The 19,093-nt window shown below is 36.5% G+C and overlaps 2 protein-coding genes and 2 pseudogenes across 2 annotated transcripts; 2 read left to right on the top strand and 2 right to left on the bottom strand.

The window, feature by feature from the left end:
* The first annotated feature begins 2,027 nt into the window (after positions 1–2,027).
* LOC120122965 lies at positions 2,028–5,895 on the top strand (annotated as a pseudogene).
* Positions 5,896–6,868: 973 nt separating this feature from the next.
* On the top strand, positions 6,869–11,480 carry LOC120122849 (annotated as a pseudogene).
* Positions 11,481–11,848: 368 nt separating this feature from the next.
* On the bottom strand, positions 11,849–13,327 carry LOC120122848 (probable adenylate kinase 7, mitochondrial). The gene is made up of 4 exons (XM_039141895.1): positions 12,903–13,327; positions 12,564–12,704; positions 12,216–12,374; positions 11,849–12,048 (listed from the first exon to the last, which is right to left on the bottom strand). Exons 1-4 carry the CDS (start codon positions 13,239–13,241, stop codon positions 11,896–11,898), a joined length of 792 nt encoding a protein of 263 aa, XP_038997826.1. The 5' UTR covers positions 13,242–13,327; the 3' UTR covers positions 11,849–11,895.
* A 2,273-nt stretch (positions 13,328–15,600) lies between these two features.
* On the bottom strand, positions 15,601–18,114 carry LOC120122993 (ribulose-phosphate 3-epimerase, cytoplasmic isoform-like). The gene is made up of 9 exons (XM_039142015.1): positions 17,885–18,114; positions 17,780–17,784; positions 17,180–17,242; positions 16,976–17,082; positions 16,773–16,870; positions 16,500–16,592; positions 16,164–16,205; positions 15,703–15,873; positions 15,601–15,657 (listed from the first exon to the last, which is right to left on the bottom strand). The coding sequence occupies exons 1-8, from the start codon at positions 17,999–18,001 to the stop codon at positions 15,718–15,720; spliced, it is 681 nt and encodes a 226-aa protein (XP_038997946.1). The 5' UTR covers positions 18,002–18,114; the 3' UTR covers positions 15,601–15,657; positions 15,703–15,717.
* Between the last annotated feature and the right edge of the window lie 979 nt (positions 18,115–19,093).

Raw genomic sequence — 19,093 nt, 5'->3', positions numbered from 1 at the left:
AGTAAGCACTTATATAAACATTTAAAAGGACAATATATAGGTTTAGTGCAGGTTCAAGGATAACATAAAGAGTAGTAGTTTATTCTTGAAACTTAAATTAGCAACACTGTGAAGTTAGTATTTGTCTTTGTTTTGTCTTTTTGTTGAAGTAATGTAATTCATTCAAGTTTCAATTTGCAGAATAAGAGTAGTTTCTGAAACTTAAATTCGCAACGCGAAACTAAAATCGCGTTGCGATTTTCATTTTCGTGTTGTGATTTTAAGTTTCAAAAACTATTCTTCTGCAAATTGAAACTTGAATGAATTGCATTTCTTCAACAAAAAGACAAAACAAAGACAAATACTAACTTCACAGGGTTAAAGACTAAACAGTTTAGCAGTATTGGCAGCAACCGAATGAATTTACTAAGCAATCTCAGTGAAATAGTTAATCTTTATACATATTGAAATTACCAGTAAATTTATCATCAATATAAGAAAAATCTAATAATAATACAAAAATTTTAAAATAAAAATAAGAGATTAAAAAACTAACCATCGGTGGTTGATTTTCCATTTCTGACCATGAATGGTTGTGAGGGTTGCTATGAGAGATGGAGATAGACGGATTTCGCCGGAGATGGGGACGGATTTCATCGGAGATGGGGACGGATGCCGCCGTAGAGAGTGAGAGATGGAGATGAGGCTGAGTTGTGATTTAGGGGTTTAGGTTATGATTTGCGATAATATTGTTTGCATTTGTGTTGCGAAATTAATATTGTGTTTCGCGTTGTGAATTTGACTATCGCGTTGCGAATTTACTTTTGTGTTGCGAATTTGACTATCGCGTTGCGAATTTGATTTTTGTTGCGAATTTAAAATTCAGTGTTGCGAATTTGGAAAATCGCAATGCGATTTACATATTCGCGTTGCGATATTGGAAACTGGGTTGCGAAATTGGAGTTCGCATTGTAAATTTGTTGGTCATTTTGGCAAATCTAAAAAAAATTGGTTAAAATCATATATTATAAGATATTTTCGGTCACTAAGGTTATTTTCTCATATTAAAATGATAAAGGTGGCTCATCCTTAAACTGATGAATGAAGATATCTGCCATGATGGCTATGAAAGTAGGAAATGGGTTGACTGAGTCAGATGCCATTTCCATATCCAAACATGAAGATTCTATTACCAAGCCAAGCCAGGCTGCTTTGATCCCTCACCCGACTGCCTCTTTGTCTCCGCATGTTTTCCACCACTTTGGAAGGCGCGTGAAGGTGTTCATTTTCCACAAACGTGCAAGATTCTCTCCATTAACATATAAGAACAAAAAAAGCATTGTCTTGAGGGTATGTTTTGAGGTGGGATTCAATCAAAACATGGGCACAAGCGCGTGGTTTAAGGTGTTGTGGTTCATCATATTGCATGGGATTCCAAAGCTAAAGTGTAAAGTGAGATCAAAGCTTTTTTTAGCAGCAATCCAAGTTCCAATGCTAATATGCCAACTGATTTATTTCCTGGTGAAAAGACATTGAAATCGTTTGGTCCTTTTGCTAGATTTGGTACTGATATGATACCTTGCTTTTGTTAATCAATGTGGAGATAATTATTTGTATTTAAAATTTTAAAAATAGAATAAAAGAAAGCCCCACCCCATGTGATGGAATGGTTACAAATATCAGAAAACTATTATTTTTAGCTATACAATGTTATCTCTCTCTCCATTTCTGCATTTGTCAAAGAAGCTTCCTCTCAACCAGTCCTCTCTTGCTTTGTCTTTCTCTTGAGCAAAAACTAAAGGCTTTTCCCATTAATGCACCTTCCTCTTTATTGCGTTATCGGTTATCTTTTATGGTTTCTCTCTTTTTTATTGTACTTTTCGTCTACCACCTTCCATCACATCTTGCATTTTGCAGGCGCAGTCCACTTATCTTTAATATCTCACTTGCTTAAATTAATCCGTACAGTTTGATAATTACTTCAAGTTAAAAAAAATTAACCTTGTTTTGGTTTCTCGGTGGTTGTTCACTTTCCCGGAAAGTAGCAGAGAGAGAGAGAGAGAGAGAGTTAAAGACATGTTCATTGGATCATGAAAGTTGCTTGTTTGTTAATGGTTCTTGAATTTCTCTCCATTGGGTATCTTCCTTTTTTTGACTGGAAGTTAGTTAAAGTGTTGAACTTTCTTGGAAAAAACACCGTCTTTGATCTTCCCGAGTAAGAATTCTTTTTTCTGTTTGTTTTTCTCCAACATTTGCTTAAATTTCAGGCATTAATTATGCTTTTAAGTGTGCTCTTGAATTTACTAAGAGAGCATAAGCAGGATTTTGCAGCTCTCAACTTCATTGAAAATTCTGTTATTTGGTTTTGCAGATAAGGTTCAACCTTCAGGTAAAGCATTGCTTATGAAAGCTTCATCTTTGTTAGGAACGTTTCAGTTTCTTCTGAATTTAACATTCTTGCTTTTAATTCTAGGGTTTTTTAACTCACCTTTTGAGACCTCTGGAGTTTGTTGCTTCACAAGCGTTCAATGGGATGCTTTTACTTGTTTGTTTTAGTATTGTTTTCATGGAGTTGCTTTTTCCTAAGTACAAAGGGATTACAAAGCTATCAAACTCAACTTTTTCTGCAAATAAGGAAGCATTTAGAGTACCCTCCAGAGCTCCAAATTCTGGAAAATTACAATGGGGACTTCTGTAACTTGTCTGAAACAGCACATGTGATGATTCTTGCCAGGATAATTTTGTCACTGAGCTTAAGATCAGGGGAATTAAGCTTGCCAATATTAGTGGCTTCAATGGACATGCAATTCCTGGTAAAACACTGTCCGAGACTTTCTCTATTGATTCCTTGGTTACCACATTGACAAGGTTAACCAGTTTGAGGGCGCTTAGCTTGGTGTCACTTGGAATTTGGGGTCCTCTTCCTGATAAGATTCATAGGCTATATTCTCTTGAACTTTTGGACTTAAGCTCCAATTTCATGTTTGGCTCAATCCCCCCTCAGATATCTAGAATGGTTAAGCTTCAAACTCTAACATTGGATGGCAACTACTTCAATGGTACTATTCCTGATACACTTGATTCCTTATCAAATCTTACTGTTCTGAGCTTGAGGGGTAATAGGTTGAAGGGTCAGTTTCCATCTTCGATATGCCGAATTTCAAGCCTAACAGATATTGCTTTGTGCCACAATAAACTTTCGGGTAAGTTGCCTGATTTAAGTTCCTTGACCCGCCTGCGCCTGCTGGATATAAGAGAGAATCAGTTTGATTCCGAACTGCCTGTCATGCCCCAAGGATTGGTTACAGCTCTTCTTGCTGAGAACTTATTCTCCGGTGACATTCCGGCTCAGTTTGGTGTATTGAGTCATCTTCAGCACCTTGACTTATCTTCCAATCATCTAAGTGGAACTCCCCCCTCTGCCTTGTTCGATTTGCCTAGCATCAATTACTTGAATTTGGCATAAAATGGGCTGAGTGGTTCATTTCCGGAGCATCTAACTTGCGGTTGCAAACTCGGATTCGTCGATATTTCTGGTAACAAGTTGGTTGGTGGTCTTCCTTTTTGCTTAGACAATAAATCAGATAAGAGAGTAGTCAAATATGGTGGGAATTGCTTGTCAACTGATGGCCAACAGCAGCATCAAGGTTCGTATTGCAATGAAGCAAGCACAAGGAGAAGCGGAAGAAAGATAGCATTATTAGTTGCTGTTGTGGTATCTGCTCTGTTTTTTATGCTTTTGGCATTCGGGATTATTATTCTGTTTCGAAGATGCCGACCAAGGCGAACATTTGAAACTCATATACGGCAAAAGGCCGTTCACCAGAACCCAACGACTGGGGTTTCACCCGAAGTTCTTGCAAATGACAGTAAGCAAAAACTATTCTTTTGCTACTCGTATCATCGAAACCATTATTAGAAGGGAGTTCATCATGATTTCTAGCCCGGTTTTATAGTGCTTCAAGGGTATTAATGCTAATTACTGAACATTAATTATTTGATTTCTTTTTATTTAGGATTCATTTCTGAAGTTGTGAAACTAGGGGGAAAAGGTGCTCCAGTATGTAGACTGTTTACCATGGAAGAGTTGGAGGAAGCCACAAATAACTTTGATTCATCAATGTTTATGGGTGAAGGCTCTACTGGAAAGGTATCCTCAACACTTGCTCTTTCATTTTTCTCCTTCCTCGAAGCTCAGCACTTAAGAAAACAACTTGCAGGAGCTAAGATTTACAAAACATGATTTTACCCTTTAAGTACTATAAAAAGGGTCACAGATTATATTTACTTGGTTCTGACATTTTGCATTTGATATCATCAAATGGCCTATGTGACTTCATCTGTTTCTATTTTTCAGCTCTATAAAGGAAGATTGGAGAATGGAACCTATGCTGCCATCCGATCATTGAGTTTACTAAAGAAACATTCAATTCAAAATCTTAAAGTTAAGCTTGATTTCTTGTCAAAGATTCACCATCCACATTTAGTAGGCCTTTTAGGTCACTACATTGATGGAGGTGTACAAGACGATTCCAGAACACACAAAGCCTTCCTCGCGTAGACTACGTGCCCAACGGGAATTATCGTATGCATTTGTCAGGTCAGTGTTTTGCTTGAACTTTGAATTGTATTTACATGCATATGCTGAGTGCCAAGCTGTAGATGTACGTAAGTACTGTACTGTGCTTGCTTAGATTTTTCTATATTTCAAGCCATGGCTAATATTGATTGCTTAAAGATTGCAAAGCCATAAGATGTTCTGCATTCGTAAAACATCGATGGAAAAATGGTAACCATATTCTAATCCTTAATGTCTACTGGATTCTGACAATCATAATATGGAAAAATGATGCAGAGACTTGTCCAGAGAAGGTTCTTAAGTGGTCAGATAGGTTAGCCATTCTAATGGATGTAGCCAAGGCCGTACATTTTCTACATACTGGGGTTATTCCCGGAGTTTATAATAACCGTTTGAAGACGAACAATATATTGTTGGACGAGCATCGGATTGCAAAGCTGAGTGACTATGGGATGTCAATCATCATGGAAGAGAATGACAAACTAGAGGCATGTTTCCTTGCTATTTGTATTTAACTCGTTACCTGCAAAAGAAAATGACAAACATTTTATTGCTCTGCAGTCAAAGGGAGACGGCTTAAAGTCTAGGTATTTCATGGAACCAATCCTCAGCAGAGTAATGAAACTTTATTGCCAATTGTTGTTTATATAATCATCTGCATTCTATATTGCAGCCAAAGGCAAAATTTAGAGGATGATGTTTACAACTTTGGATTTATATTACTCGAGTCGCTTGTCGGGCCTATAGTGAGTGGAAAAGGAGAAACATTTCTTTTGAATGAAATGGTAAGCCATTGTTTTTCTCTGATGAATTCCATTCAACATACAAAATATTATTACAGTGACTATCAGCTAGCAAATATGCCATCGAATATGTTGAACTTGAAGTTCACGTTTCTTAAGACTGCTAATATCCTGTATTGCACATCACAGGCATCTTTCGGCAGCCAGGATGGCCGAAAGAGAATTGTGGATCCAACAGTGTTGACCACTTGCTCACAGGAGTCGTTATCCATTGTGGTATCGATGACCGGAAAATGCATATGTCCAGAACCATCGTCTCGGCCATCTTTTGCGGATGTCCTGTGGAACTTGCAGTATGCCGCTCAAATCAGGCGGCAGCCGACGCTGATCAGAAATCCGATTCTACATCGTAGTCAGTGTATATGATAGGTGCAGACCTGATGTTTGTTTCGGAGAAAACCTGGTGACGCTGCTTGGATAAAGCTCTTGGAAGGTGCTTTCGTATAGAAAATGAGTTAGGCCTGGATTTAGCAGTAGTTCCTGTGAAATGTAAAGTAGAAAATTTCATATTTTAGACCTTATAAATAGAAAAAAGTTGATATTCATACAAAAACACGTAGAGACGATGATTTGTTATGGTTGGTAGCTGTTATTGAATGAATCTTACAAGATAAGACGAAGGACGTAACTCATATCCTAGCTACCTCCAAAACATTATTACCCAATTATCTCACTAAAATATTAATATTTTATACATATCCGATACCTATCTAAATATAATTTTTTTTAAATAACTAAATTATTGTTGAGCACATTTATGAAATATATAGTAACATTAAATATATATTTTTGGAATTCGTGTAGCATAATACTTCGATCTGCACCTACTGACTGTCTACTTTGACATCTCAACTCTCCCCTTTTGTTTACTTTTTCATCTTCTTTTTCCCTTTGGTGACAGTATTTGCTTTGAGTTGAAGTTCATTTTGGTTGGGAACTAACTGCAAACTCCAATCTGATTTCACCACCTTTCCTACTGGGTTGTTACTTTGCTTACTTTGGTTTTAATAAATAATACCATAATTTTTATTTTTATACAGATTATTTCCTTTTTCTTTTAATATTTTGAAACCACTAATATTAATATTGTAATTGAAGTGGTATTTATATTTTATTTTTAGACATAAAAGCGTGGAGTCCACTTTCCCAGGATGCGAGCGTTATAATTGGGAACTGAAAAACAGCAGTCTGTTGTCGGTGAAAGGAAACACTTGTTTCACTTTAATCCCACGCGATATCCCAAAGTGTGACGCAAACTACACATAAAAGACCCGAGAGTTTCCTTCACTTCCCTCCCAAACGCGTGACAGGATCTCATTTTACGTCTTCGTGATATTTAAATTAATATGAACCATTTCCGCCACGGCATCACGATCAAAGTGAACAAGGGAAAGGGACGCAACGGAACCTTCCAAAACGTCAGCGTTTAGCCAGCCAGACATCCTCGGGACCTCAAAAAGAAAGGCCTTAAATATATCTCTCAGCTTGTTTTATTCTTCTACTATGGAAACTGGAAACCACTCCAGAAAGCGGTGTTTTATTCTTATAGTTTCCGCATTGCCGATGTTATTGCTGTTGCTCTTCTTCTAATTCTACTGGTAAATTTTCTTCCCTCATTCAGTGTACCCAAAGTGAAAAATAGGTTGCTTTTGAGTATGTGTTTTTTATTCTTTCGGAGATATACGTTTGTATGTTTGGTTGCTGAGAAAATGCTGGAAACGTTGAAAGGAAAAAAAGGGTTTCTTTAACTGTATTTGGGGTTTACAAATTAGTTGTGCGTTTAATTTGTGAAGCAAAGTTTTCTCTATTGAAATTATAATGCTTTCTGCATTGCAGGAATTCAATTTTCCTGTGGATTGAACAGTTTAAGATCAAATACTAGTGTGTTTGTGCAATAATGGTTCTTGGTTTGAATGCAAAGAACCGGAGAGGGCCTATGGCTCGCGTTGAGTATCTAATCCAAATTCAGGAGATTAAACCCTGGCCACCGTCACAGTCACTGAGATCACTTCGTTCCGTCCTGATTCAGTGGGAAAATGGTGAACGTAATTCGGGGTCTACCAAAACTGCTTCGCCCACACTCGGTTCGATTGTTGGCGAGGGAAAGATCGAGTTTAATGAGTCATTTAAGTTAGCCGTGAATCTAGTGAGGGACGTGTCTGTTAAAGGCCGGGATGCTGATGTTTAATAAGAATTTCTTAGAATTTAACTTGTATGAACCTCGAAGGGAAAAGATCCAGTTGTTGGCGACCGGCATAGTGGATTTGGCCGAATATGGTGTTATCAAAGAGACGGTAGATGTTACTGTTTCGATGAACAGAAAAAGGAGCTATAGTAGTAACACTGCTCAGCCAATCTTGTTCATTAAAATTGATCGAATTTACAAGGGTCAGAACATTTCTTCATTGAGAGGCAGCCTGTCGAAGGAGCTACCACAGGACAGGAAAAGAAGTGAGTCTGTTTCTTCTCTCATGGATGAAGAATATGCCGAAGAAGCTGAGATTGCTTCATTCACTGATGATGATGTTTCCTCACACTCATCTCTGACCGTTTCTTCTTCAACGTTGGAATCTAATAGTAGTTCACTTCCTCAAAATAAAAAGGTAACTTCTTATTTCCTTTATGTCCAAATGCTGGAAAAATTTTATTTGAAAGAACTATTTAACTGGAATGCACCTTTTTTTCATTGCAACTGGATTGCAGAATGGATCAATTGCTGTTATTGATGGCAAAGAAGTTAAAGGGGAAAATAAGTTGGCTTCAAAGTTGAACATGGCAAAGACAGGTGTAGACTTTGAGAGCTTTGTGGATGCTCGTGCTTCCACATTTAATCCTTATGGTTCCAATTCACCTCTACGAGAAAATGTTGTTACCCATAAATTTCATTTGTCTTCATCATCGTTGACTATTGAAAAGACGCTCGATGAAATCAAGAGCAGCATGAGTAGCAATGATTGTGATCAAAATAAGGAAGATACATCTTCTGGTTCTAAGGCTTCAGCTGCTGATGATGCATATGATTGTTCATTGGAAGGATACTCGGGATATGGCTGGCAAGAAAACAGACATGAAGGACAATACTTGGAAGAAAATGGGCAATTGAATATTCAATCAGAAGAAAATGTTTTAAGCCAGGGGAATCATGGAACAAATATAGCAAAAGTGATAGACTAATTAATGCCAAGTACGTTCGAGCTTCATCGGACTTGGCTAGGAGCAATGGGTGTTGGGCAATAACAGAATGGGGAGTCGAAGGAAGTTGGTGTTGCAGCAGATGCACACCATGGGGCAGGAACTTCAGAAGCAAATTGAGCAACGAAAGGAAAGTCTCGAAGATATATCCCAAGGATACCAGAAGTGCCGTTTTGGATAACAAATTGCAGCAGTTGGAAAACAGGATAAAGATGCTTGAAGGAGAGTTGAGAGAAGCTGCTGCCATCGAGGCTTCTCTGTATTCAGTAGTTGCCGAGCATGGAAGCTCCATGAGTAAAGTGCATGCTCCAGCTCGACGCCTTTCTAGGCTGTATCTTCATGCTTGTAAGGAAGGATCCCAATTAAGGAAAGGGAGTGCAGCTCGAAGTGCTGTTTCCGGACTTGCTCTGGTTACAAAAGCATGTGGAAATGATGTTCCAAGGTACGTTCAAATCATGAATCTTGTTGTTTCACACGAACAATCTTTACAAGGGCTGGCAATTGGATTTTATTTTTTTAACCCATACATCATATGCATGATTTCTCATTAGCTCATAGATCATATGTATGATAACTACAGATTGACATTCTGGTTGTCAAACTGTGTTGTGTTGCGAGCAATTATAAATGAAAGTATCAGAGAGTTAAAGTTACCACTTTCTGCTGGACTCATGGAAAGAAATGGAGGTGGAAAGGGAAAGAAACCAGCATCATCTCCACTGAAATGGAAAGAGTCATCTCCTGGGAGAAAAGAAAATAAAACTTCTAGTGATTGGGACAACCCACTTGTCTTTATTTCCGCTCTAGAAATGGTTGAAACATGGATCTTTTCTAGAATCATCGAGTCTGTCTGGTGGCAGGTAACCCATAAACTATTTTTCTTCCTTTACATCGATAAAGATTTTCTATTACATGATCGTACACTGATTGTCATACTCTGATAGTTGTCTGACCAAATTATGTTCCTTATTTCCATCTCAGACTCTCACTCCACATATGCAATCTGTGGCTATACAAGTTGATAGGTGGGATCTGGCTCAAGTAAAAGCTATGAGAGGAGACGTAGTTCAAGTAATCAAGACCAAAGGAACTTTTCTTTAGATCATTGGAAGAAGGCTTTCAAGGATGCTTGTGAAAGACTTTGCCCAGTTCGAGCTGCAGGGCATGAATGTGGCTGCTTGTGTTTGCTGTCTAAACTGGTAAATATATTTTGCTTTTGAAAATTGGCTAAAACGCACAAGACACTATATTTTGCAGTGAGCCGACTAGGGCATTTGAAAGACTGAAACTACCAGCTTTCTTGTTGGTATATTAACATTTAAACTAATATAAGAGACTATAAAAGCATTGGAGGTAAAACTGAGAAACTCTAGAAGAGCTAAACTGATTGTTGCTTTACCATCTATCCTAAAGGCTGCTACGAAATTTAAGTAATGTGATGATTTGTTTCCCTTTTAATTATAATCCATCCTTATCGTGCATCTAGATAATGGAGCAATGCGTGGCTAGATTAGATGTGGCAATGTTCAATGCCATTCTTCGTGATTCTGTTGATGAAATCCCTACTGATCCTGTGTCTGACCCCATTAGCAATCCTCTGGTGCTTCCCATTCCAGCTGGGAAAACAAGTTTCGGTGCTGGTGCACAACTGAAAAATGCAGTAAGCAATGCAAATGTGTCTCGAGATTAATCTTTGAGTTTGATAATGGTGTATTATGGTATCATAATCCATCAAAACCATTATCATGTGGTAGTTGCGAATGTTTGCAATATTTTGATATTGGTGATAGTACCTTGGTTTTTCTCCTTTGAAGCAAAAAAATTTCATTTTTGTGGATGTCAGATCGGAAACTGGTCTAGATGGTTGACCGATCTCTTTGGTATTGATGATGACGACTTGGTTGGAGACGAGAATGACAAGGATGACGGTGATGAGCGACAAATCACGTCATTAAAGTCTTTCAATCTCCTTAATGCTTTGAGTGATCTCATGATGCTTCCCAAGGACATGCTTCTAAGTAAACCCATCAGGGAAGAGGTTCAGCACCCTAACTTTAAACCTTTTGGTTTATCTCCGGGGCTCATAGTCATTGCTTTGATGCTTATTTACGCTGCTTAATCTTTATCTTCAAAGGTATGTCCAGCATTTGCTGCAACATTGATCAAGAGAGTTCTTGACGTTTTTGTCCCCGATGAGTTTTGCCCCGATCCAGTTCCAGATGATGTGCTTGAAGCCCTGGAAGCTGAGGTTAGTCTTATAATCTTGAAGTACTCATAGATTAGACACCTTCCATGTGCGTATGACTTGAACTTGAAATGTTAATTTAATTCATGAAGTATGATGCATTCTTGACATATCTACTCCGGAAAAGAACTTTACTCGAGTAAAACCGTGTAACGATTTCCTCGAGAAGTGCTAGCTTGTTTGATAAGTCCCTTTTTGCCTCTACTTTGATTAAGGATCCTCTTGAAGCCAGGGAAGGGTCTATTACAAATTTTCCGTGTGCAGCATCTGCTCCGGTTTATTCGCCACCTTCAGCAACATCTGTTGCTAGCATCATTGGAGAAGATGGAAGCAAATCTCACCTGAGAAGAAGTGGATCATCAGTCCTCAGAAAATCACACGTAAGCGATGATGAACTCGATGAATTGAACTCACCCTTATCTTCAATCTTCAATGACTTCCCATCATTTGTTCAATCAAAGCCCAACTGGATATCAAAGGGAAATGGCTATCAAAATGCCATCAGATATAAACTCCTAAGAGATGTGTGGATGAACTCGGAATAAATCATAGACTACATATGTGGATGAGTATGTATAAATGGTTGACACTACCGTTTTCTTTCTTGAGCTGTAAATATGCAAGTAAATTTTGGTTTGTTATTCTATATAATCATTCATGTATAAATCAAAGATTCACTATACTTGTTTTTACCAAAGCCATTATTAATGGTAAAATACTTTTAAGAGACATAGCTTTTTGGCATTTAATTAGAAAAACAAAATGATGTAGATGGAAATGAAGAACACAAAGCAATCTTTATGTTATATATAGGTCAATGATCATCTGTGCACTTAGCAAAAATACATTACATGCTTTCAAACTGCATATTAACTCGCAAAAGGTAAACAAAACTTGAAGGCAAATCCAACTAGGTTGTTTGCAACACTTACAAAACTTGTCTATCACTCAATAGTTACATGCTTACTACAACGCCAGAATATCCCTAGTTTTAAAGAATAGAGACGGAACATCACTAGTTTTAAAGAATAGAGACAATCACTAGTTTTAAAGAATAGCGACGGAATATCACTAGTTTTTTTAAAGAATAGTGACGTTTACGCCGTCAGCTTCTGTGAAGAAGTGAGAGCATTGATATGCTGGAGATGTAACGCAGCCAAAAGACCTTGCCATGCATCTGCTGGTGCACCAGACACCTGAAAGTTGAGAAGCTTCTTTTGCCTACTGTAATAATCCTCCACCAACTTCGCCTACATACATCAAAACGATTATTCGGAGAGGAAATTTTTTCCACATTTGATACTTATTTCAAGAATCCAATGGTTTATCATATTGCCACACATGCATTTCACTAACCAGAAAAATAATAACTAATAAATAACATGTTGCAGACAAATGGATAATCCAATGTCATTACCTGCTCTGAGTACACATGGACTTTTTTCTTCCAGGAATTTCCTACATCTTTGGAATTGCCTATGTGAAGAACCTCGCTTTCTGTACTTTTCAACATATACTCTTCAATACATTTAAAGTTCACAACCAGATCAATGTCGGTAATTTGATCAAGAATCTCCTGCAAGAAAAAAATAAGAGAACAAGCAATTCAATGAAACATTAAAAAAAAGGGTTCATAATAATTCAGCTTTAAAATCTTAGCACCAAAAGGTAATTGATTTGCCTAAAATTGAATAGGACTATAATACTATATATAAACATGGAGAAACCCTAAATGTAAACACTATCAAAATCACATATTACTTACAGCTTGGATCCTGGTACGAGGAATCCCATCAAGAATAAAACCATTTTCACCTCCATAGTAACCTTCTTCAAGTCTCTTAGACAACAAAGCAAAAATTACATCCTCTGGAACAAGCTTCCCTTCATTCACAGCATTTGCAATCTAAAACCCAAATGACATCAAGCCATTAGCATTCTTCACTATATTAAATATTAAACAAAGTTCAATAATCAGACAATTTACAAATTTCTGTGTAATCTTTTACGCTAGAAAAGGATCTTCTCCGATATTACAGATTTACAGGAACCTTCAAAAACAGACAAAACAACCCAAATTTAAAAAAAACACTAAAATTTAGACCTGTTCGTAAAGAGAAGAGCGGAGATTAAGCTCTTGTCTAACGAGGGTGCCCATTGAAATATGTGGAACTTCTAGAAGCTTCGAGAGCCTCTCCGAATAAACATGTCGTTTGACCCCAGGCTCCCCTATAAGCACCCACTGTACTCCCCTCTCAGTCGCCAACCCATCCATGTTAATTTTCGGTTGAGCCCAGCGCCAATCCTGGTGAGCTTGTTCGTAGTCGAAATATTCATCGTCGTAGGGGAGCTCCAAAGCAGCGGCGGATCCAAATGATCGGAGTGGATTAACTAAGGTGAAAACGGCGGCAGTGGCAGCTCGGAGCTTGGGGAGGGAAGCCATTGCAATGGTGGCTGTAGGATTGTGAGGGATGAGAGAGAAGGCCAATTGTGGGAGAGGGTTAACGAAAGAGCAGAGGATCTTTGTTTCGTTTTGAGATGGGAAAGAGACAAATGCCACTGTTGAATGAGAAATTACGACCGTGGCATTGACACGTGTCAGTTTTCGTTTGTTGGTTCGGTGATTGAAAATATCATGTGGTTGTAATTTGTGATCCGGGAAAACGATGTATTGTCACCATCCGATTTGCGGCTTGGAACAGAGAAGTTGTCCGGAGCTTTAGAAATGGTTGAAGATTCATTGAGTGACACGTGGATCCCGTTGCAGCTTAACTTTGGAATCAGTCTCCAATAATGTTGGATTGTTGGGGTAAAATATATAATAGATAACAAAACTATATTAGAAGAAAATGTCTAAGAAGGATGGTCGAAAGACTAATTTGAAATGTTAAAAGATTAATATTTTAGATTAAGCGTAATTTAAAATATTAATTTTTTAACATTTTCAATTGTACTTTTTTTTAATCTAAAATTAAGCTGTAATACGATAAAACTACTCATATTTAAAGGATGGTTTTGATTATTAAACTTTAAAAGAGAATAAAATAATTATTAAATTTATTATATTGTTATTAAATTATGAAGTATGTATATTTGGTTGGTTGATCAAATTGTTCATCTTTATTCCTTTAATTATGGGTTCTAGACTTATTAAGAGTATTCCCTTCAATATCCTCTTCTCTAAGGGTGTGTTTGGTTGGGGGAATGTGAGATTCTCATGGGAATGGAATCCACATTCCCCCGTTTGGTTGGTCGATAATGTCATTCCCGGTAATCTTACATTACTAATAGTGGATTTTTTGGAGTATATTATGGGGAATGTCATTACCTTCCTTTTCTCAGGTATTGTTGGATTACTGGCGTTTTGGACTAAAATGCCCTTAAAAAAATTTCTTTAAAAAATATCTTTATTTTGTCATTGAATAATAAAAATTCTACGAATGTTAAATTATAAATTTATCCTTAAATTATTTTAGATTTACAAAAAAAAAAGTCTATAATTAAAATTTTATATGAAGTTCAGGGGTTAAAATAAAATTTTACTCTTTCATTAAACCTTTTTATTTTTTCAATTTTGTAAATATATATATATATATAAATTTTATGAATTTAAATTTTAAAATAAAATATATAAATATTTTCCAACTTGTTAAAAAACAAATATATAATAAGGACAATTTGGTCAAATATACATTTCAATAATCTTTTATTCCTTTAATCAAACACGTTAATTTTATATTCTTGCTAACCCAACCAAACACAAAATACAACATTCCCAGTAATCCTATTCCCTGGTAATCTTTTATTCCTACTGGTAATCTTACATTCCGTGAATCAAACGCACCTTAAGTGCAATTAATATTAGATTTAAAATTTATAAAAAAATTTGTTAGTATGATGTTAATAATAAGTTGTAATCAATTTAAGGATATTATTTAAGGAGTTTAATGATCACTTTGTAAGAGTTGATAAATTTAATGATTTTTTTAAAATATTTATATATTTATTTGAACATAATTAAATAACTTCAGATATATTATTCATAATTCTAACATCTAAATTCGGGAGAAAAAAAAACTTAAATTTAAGAGGTGCTGTTGTACGCCATAAAATAATTTAATTGGCATACCAGTAAGTTGTATACTGAATTCACAAGCATTTGTGTTTCAACATTGCTAGCTCACCCTTGAAAAGGGGGGGGGGAAATTGAGGGCAACTTAAGAACTGTATCTGGTAAAAAGAAATAAATCCATGTTCTTCAGTTCTCTTAAGCATTTTTTCCCAAAGAGAAAATTAAAAACAAGAAAATCGTGTCAATATTCTAAAAACTAACAACATTGTCAAGCATGGGAGAAAAAAAAATAGAGGGTTTACTTAAAAAAACATGGGAGAAATGAAGAACACAGGTACACAATAAAACAGGGTTCTCAAAAGCAAGGGTTTATCTCGATTTCAGGGCATTTGTCTATGGATATCATTCTCTTATCCAAGGCCGATGTCCACTATTACGAGTTCTTTGCGAGTGATTTATTGCATCTTTCACCCCGTTTTCTGCTTTGTTAATAAGACCAGTTGGTGTTGGGTTTTGATTCTGGGTTTGTTTTCTCATCTGTTTTAAAATTAGTTGCAAGAATCCCAGTTTAAATAGCTGTGTAGCACGAAGAACAATCTTGAGCACTTACTCTAAAATAGATCAGATAAGATATCAGGAAGAATCCATATAAAACAGGAAACAAAGTTTCATGATAGGTATCAAGAGTCAAAATATTATTCATTCACATATTGCAGGGCAGTTTGTAAATTATCACCATGAGATGATGAACATTGGTATCATTTTATAGGATTTCAACACTTATCATGTTTGTATATTCTGTTATACATATTCTCATGGAAAACCCATAAATGCATGTGAAAATGTTTTAATATTTCTCTTGATTTTCCGAAACACTTTTTCGCATAAGGGATATAACTGCCCCTGGCTCGGGAGCTCCAAATACTGAACTCCCTGCAACAATGCAATTTGCTCCTGCTGAAGCCGCCATTTCGATCGTTGAAGGCCCTAAACCACCATCCACCTGCAAAACAACCCCAAAAAAGCTTCAACACTTGGTCATTTCAGCTAAGTTACTCGGACTCGAGTGTAACCGTCAGATACAAATTTCATCCACGTATTTGGAGGATCCTTGGAAAGTCCTATCTCCATACCTATATATATGTTGTATACGAATACTTCAACTAAAATGAAGGATCATTGTAACATAACATTGCAGTAATGAAAGAAGATGGTGGTTTCGAATAAGTAATCATCACCGAATTTGAGCTACGAATAAGTCCTAGAATATTACAAAGTAAGAACTTCACTTACCTCTATGTCAAGTGATGGGTACTTCTTCCTTAGAGTGCTCACCTTCAAAGCAAGTAAAAGAAAATGTCATTCAAATAAAATCTAGGCATAATGACTAAAATAATCCTCAGCATTTGTCATTTTTTTCAATTGTGCGCTTAAAGTTTTTCTTTGGTAATTTAAACCATAACGTTCCATTTTTTTAAGAAAAAACTATTTCAGATGATCAGCCAACGGTCGACTAACAACAAAAATAAAGAGACAAGGAAAAGGACGGGTGGGTTGGGTTGGGTAAATCTACCCAATCTGGATACTTTTGCTTCAGATTTTTGCATAGAAAGAAAAAATGATACGAACCTTATCCATCATTTCTGGCATGAACTTTTGTCCACCAAATCCTGGTTCTACAGTCATCACAAGAACCATTTCCACAGGATTTTCGCTGTCAATCTAATAGACAATCACCCACCAAAGAGAAGAATTCAATCACATTGACACAAATCTTTGCTTTTTAAGAAAACGACAAAATGGTGATCGAAGCATTAGGCTGAAGTCTGAACCCCAATCAATTCCAAGAACCAGCTAAAACAAAAGATTCAAAATCTAAATAATCAGACAAGGAATTCATACCAGAGGATAAACCTCCTCAATTGGTGTCCCAGGCTTTAACGCCACACCAGGTCTCATGCCTTTCGACTTAATTATTCCTATAAGTTCTTGCCAATTTTCTGCAAAAGCCGATACTATTGCATAAGAAACTAGTAATATGAGACGTAGATAAGATTTCAGGAAGTAAAACAAAAATGAAAATGAAAGACCGGATCACAACCCACCTTTGGATACTTCAACATGAAAAGTGAAACCGGATGCACCAGCTTTACCCATAGGTTCAACATAATCAATCGGATTAGTAACCATAAGGTGGCAATCCAGATATGCCCTGTAGGAAAAGCAGAATGCTTGATCTATTTAGAGTTGTCAAACTTGCTAATAATATTAATGAGCCATATTAGTGCCAGGGAATAAAGAATGTTTACTTTGTGTGCTTTCTTAAACTCTCAATGACAGGAGCGCCGATAGTTAGATTTGGGACAAAGTGCCTGTATATAAATATAACAAAATTCAACAAGTAATCAATCATCTAGAAGTACTCGATAAAATTAACAGAAATAACCTGGCCATTAACATAAAACTGCAAATCTAAGTAACTAGAGCAAATATAATGAACACAGCTTAAAAAACATGAATAACTGACATATTGCAAAAATCAATCCAATTTCAAGTGCTAATATAACAATATGGATTAGTCATTAAAATCACAGAAGATTTACTCAATTTAAACAATTAGAATTAGTCATTCTTTTCCAATGTTTCTACTTTCTAATCACTTTCCAAGATATTAACAATTATGGATACATAGTTCATCACTTTCCCAACATATAATCATACCCTCAGCCTAAGTACAGAATTCATAAAAAAAATTGCATAGCAACCATTGATTCTGATTACTTAAAGTGTCTCCTTTGCTTTGCTAAAAAAATCATAAAAATAGAAGAAAAAAAAGTTGAGAAGAATGAGAAAGAAAAAGAACCAAAATCCTACAAGGAGAGAACTTTTATCAAAGCAATGAAACATACCCATCCTGCAAAAGAAAACCCAGAACCAAAAAAGGGTTAGATCTTTTAAAATAAATGTTCTTCTAATTAATTATCCATTAAAAGAGGAAAGTTAGAGGTTTTTACCATGATATCCATATGAAGCCAATCAGCTCCAAAGTCAAGCATGCGCTTTGCCTCCGATGCTAAGTTAGCAAAATCGGATGAGAGCATGGATGGAGCGATTTTTGGTGTTACACCCATATTTGGAATCCGACCCGATTGTGGCCTTTCCTTTTTCGGGTTTGCAGATGTTTTCGGACGGCTTTCTTAAGAGACGATGGACCGGTGGCTGAGGTAGAAGAGGTTCGTCGAAGTTGGAGACCTGGGTAGATAGATTTGTCTAAGCGGCACCGTTTATTCCTCAAATTTGTTGGCGTGCGTTAACTACTCTTTATGGCTAAATTACGCATTTATTCACTTTCTCTTTATTTCTATTATGATCACTTAATTTTAAAAAAAATATTTTATCACCTACTCTTTGAATTATTTTTCTATCCCGTTAAATATATATTTTTATCATTTAATAATTAATTTTATTTTTTAAATTTTTTTATCTAGTTTGTTCTTTATAGCATTCAACGCTTATGAATTTAGGTAGTTCCTATTCTCGGATGTTGTGATCAAGTACATTAATTAGTTGTGCTCTAGATTCTTTTGGAAAGATCTGGACAAGCCTGTTAAGGGAGCTAAGGTGAGTTGGGTGAGGATTTGCACCCCTAAGTCAGAGAGACCTAGGCTTGCATAATGTGAAGGTATGAAATAGAGTTTGCTCCGTATTGTTGATTCATAAATTGTTGCTGCAGGAGGAATCCATTTGAATTGCTTGAATTCATAAATATGTCCTTAAAGGTGTCTTCCTTTAGCTGTATGTTTTTCCCCAACATTGCAATTGAACTTAGAGAAGTTTATTGCGTCTCCGTGACTTGATTGCTCGTTTCCCTGATTTGGTTCGTCACTCCCTAAACTCAGTTGCGAGTATTTGGAAAGCTGTTAGAGAGCAAAGGTCTAAGCTACCTGGGATAGGGTTATCTGGCATTCAGGGTATGTTCGTAGAAACTCGATGGTCGCTTAGATGGTCGTTCTTGACAAGCTATCAACTAGGAATATATTGATTTTTTAGTTTGGATGTGGAGGCTCCGTGCTTATTGTACATAGGGGGAGGAATCGAGAGATCATATTTTCTTCCAATGTGAGTACTCGAATCGTTTGTGGATTGCTTCTTTGTGAGCTCGTGAGGTTCACAAATCTGTCTTGATTTTGGATCAGGAATTGGTTTGGGCGTGTTGCACTTTA

Source organism: Hibiscus syriacus, unplaced genomic scaffold (genome assembly GCF_006381635.1).
Source record: "Hibiscus syriacus cultivar Baekdansim isolate YM2019G1 unplaced genomic scaffold, ASM638163v2 tig00110388_pilon, whole genome shotgun sequence".
NCBI classification, from domain to species: Eukaryota; Viridiplantae; Streptophyta; class Magnoliopsida; order Malvales; family Malvaceae; genus Hibiscus; species Hibiscus syriacus.
Note: the sequence above shows the minus strand (reverse complement) of the source record. Positions and strands in the feature narration are given on the sequence as shown.

What these genes read in the sequence shown, in the direction of transcription:
- LOC120122848 (XM_039141895.1), bottom strand. Translation starts at nt 13,241, where the DNA reads ATGGCTTCCCTCCCCAAGCTCCGAGCTGCCACTGCCGCCGTTTTCACC. An exon ending in GCTCTTCTCTTTACGAACAG is followed by an intron (nt 12,705 to 12,902) that starts GTCTAAATTTTA and finishes TTTGGGTTTTAG; the next exon opens with ATTGCAAATGCTGTGAATGA. An exon ending in TCCATGTGTACTCAGAGCAG is followed by an intron (nt 12,049 to 12,215) that starts GTAATGACATTG and finishes TGATGTATGTAG; the next exon opens with GCGAAGTTGGTGGAGGATTA.
- LOC120122993 (XM_039142015.1), bottom strand. Translation starts at nt 18,001, where the DNA reads ATGGGTGTAACACCAAAAATCGCTCCATCCATGCTCTCATCCGATTTT. An exon ending in AGTTTAAGAAAGCACACAAA is followed by an intron (nt 17,083 to 17,179) that starts GTAAACATTCTT and finishes CTTTTCCTACAG; the next exon opens with GGCATATCTGGATTGCCACC. An exon ending in ACCCATCACTTGACATAGAG is followed by an intron (nt 15,874 to 16,163) that starts GTAAGTGAAGTT and finishes GTTGTTTTGCAG; the next exon opens with GTGGATGGTGGTTTAGGGCC.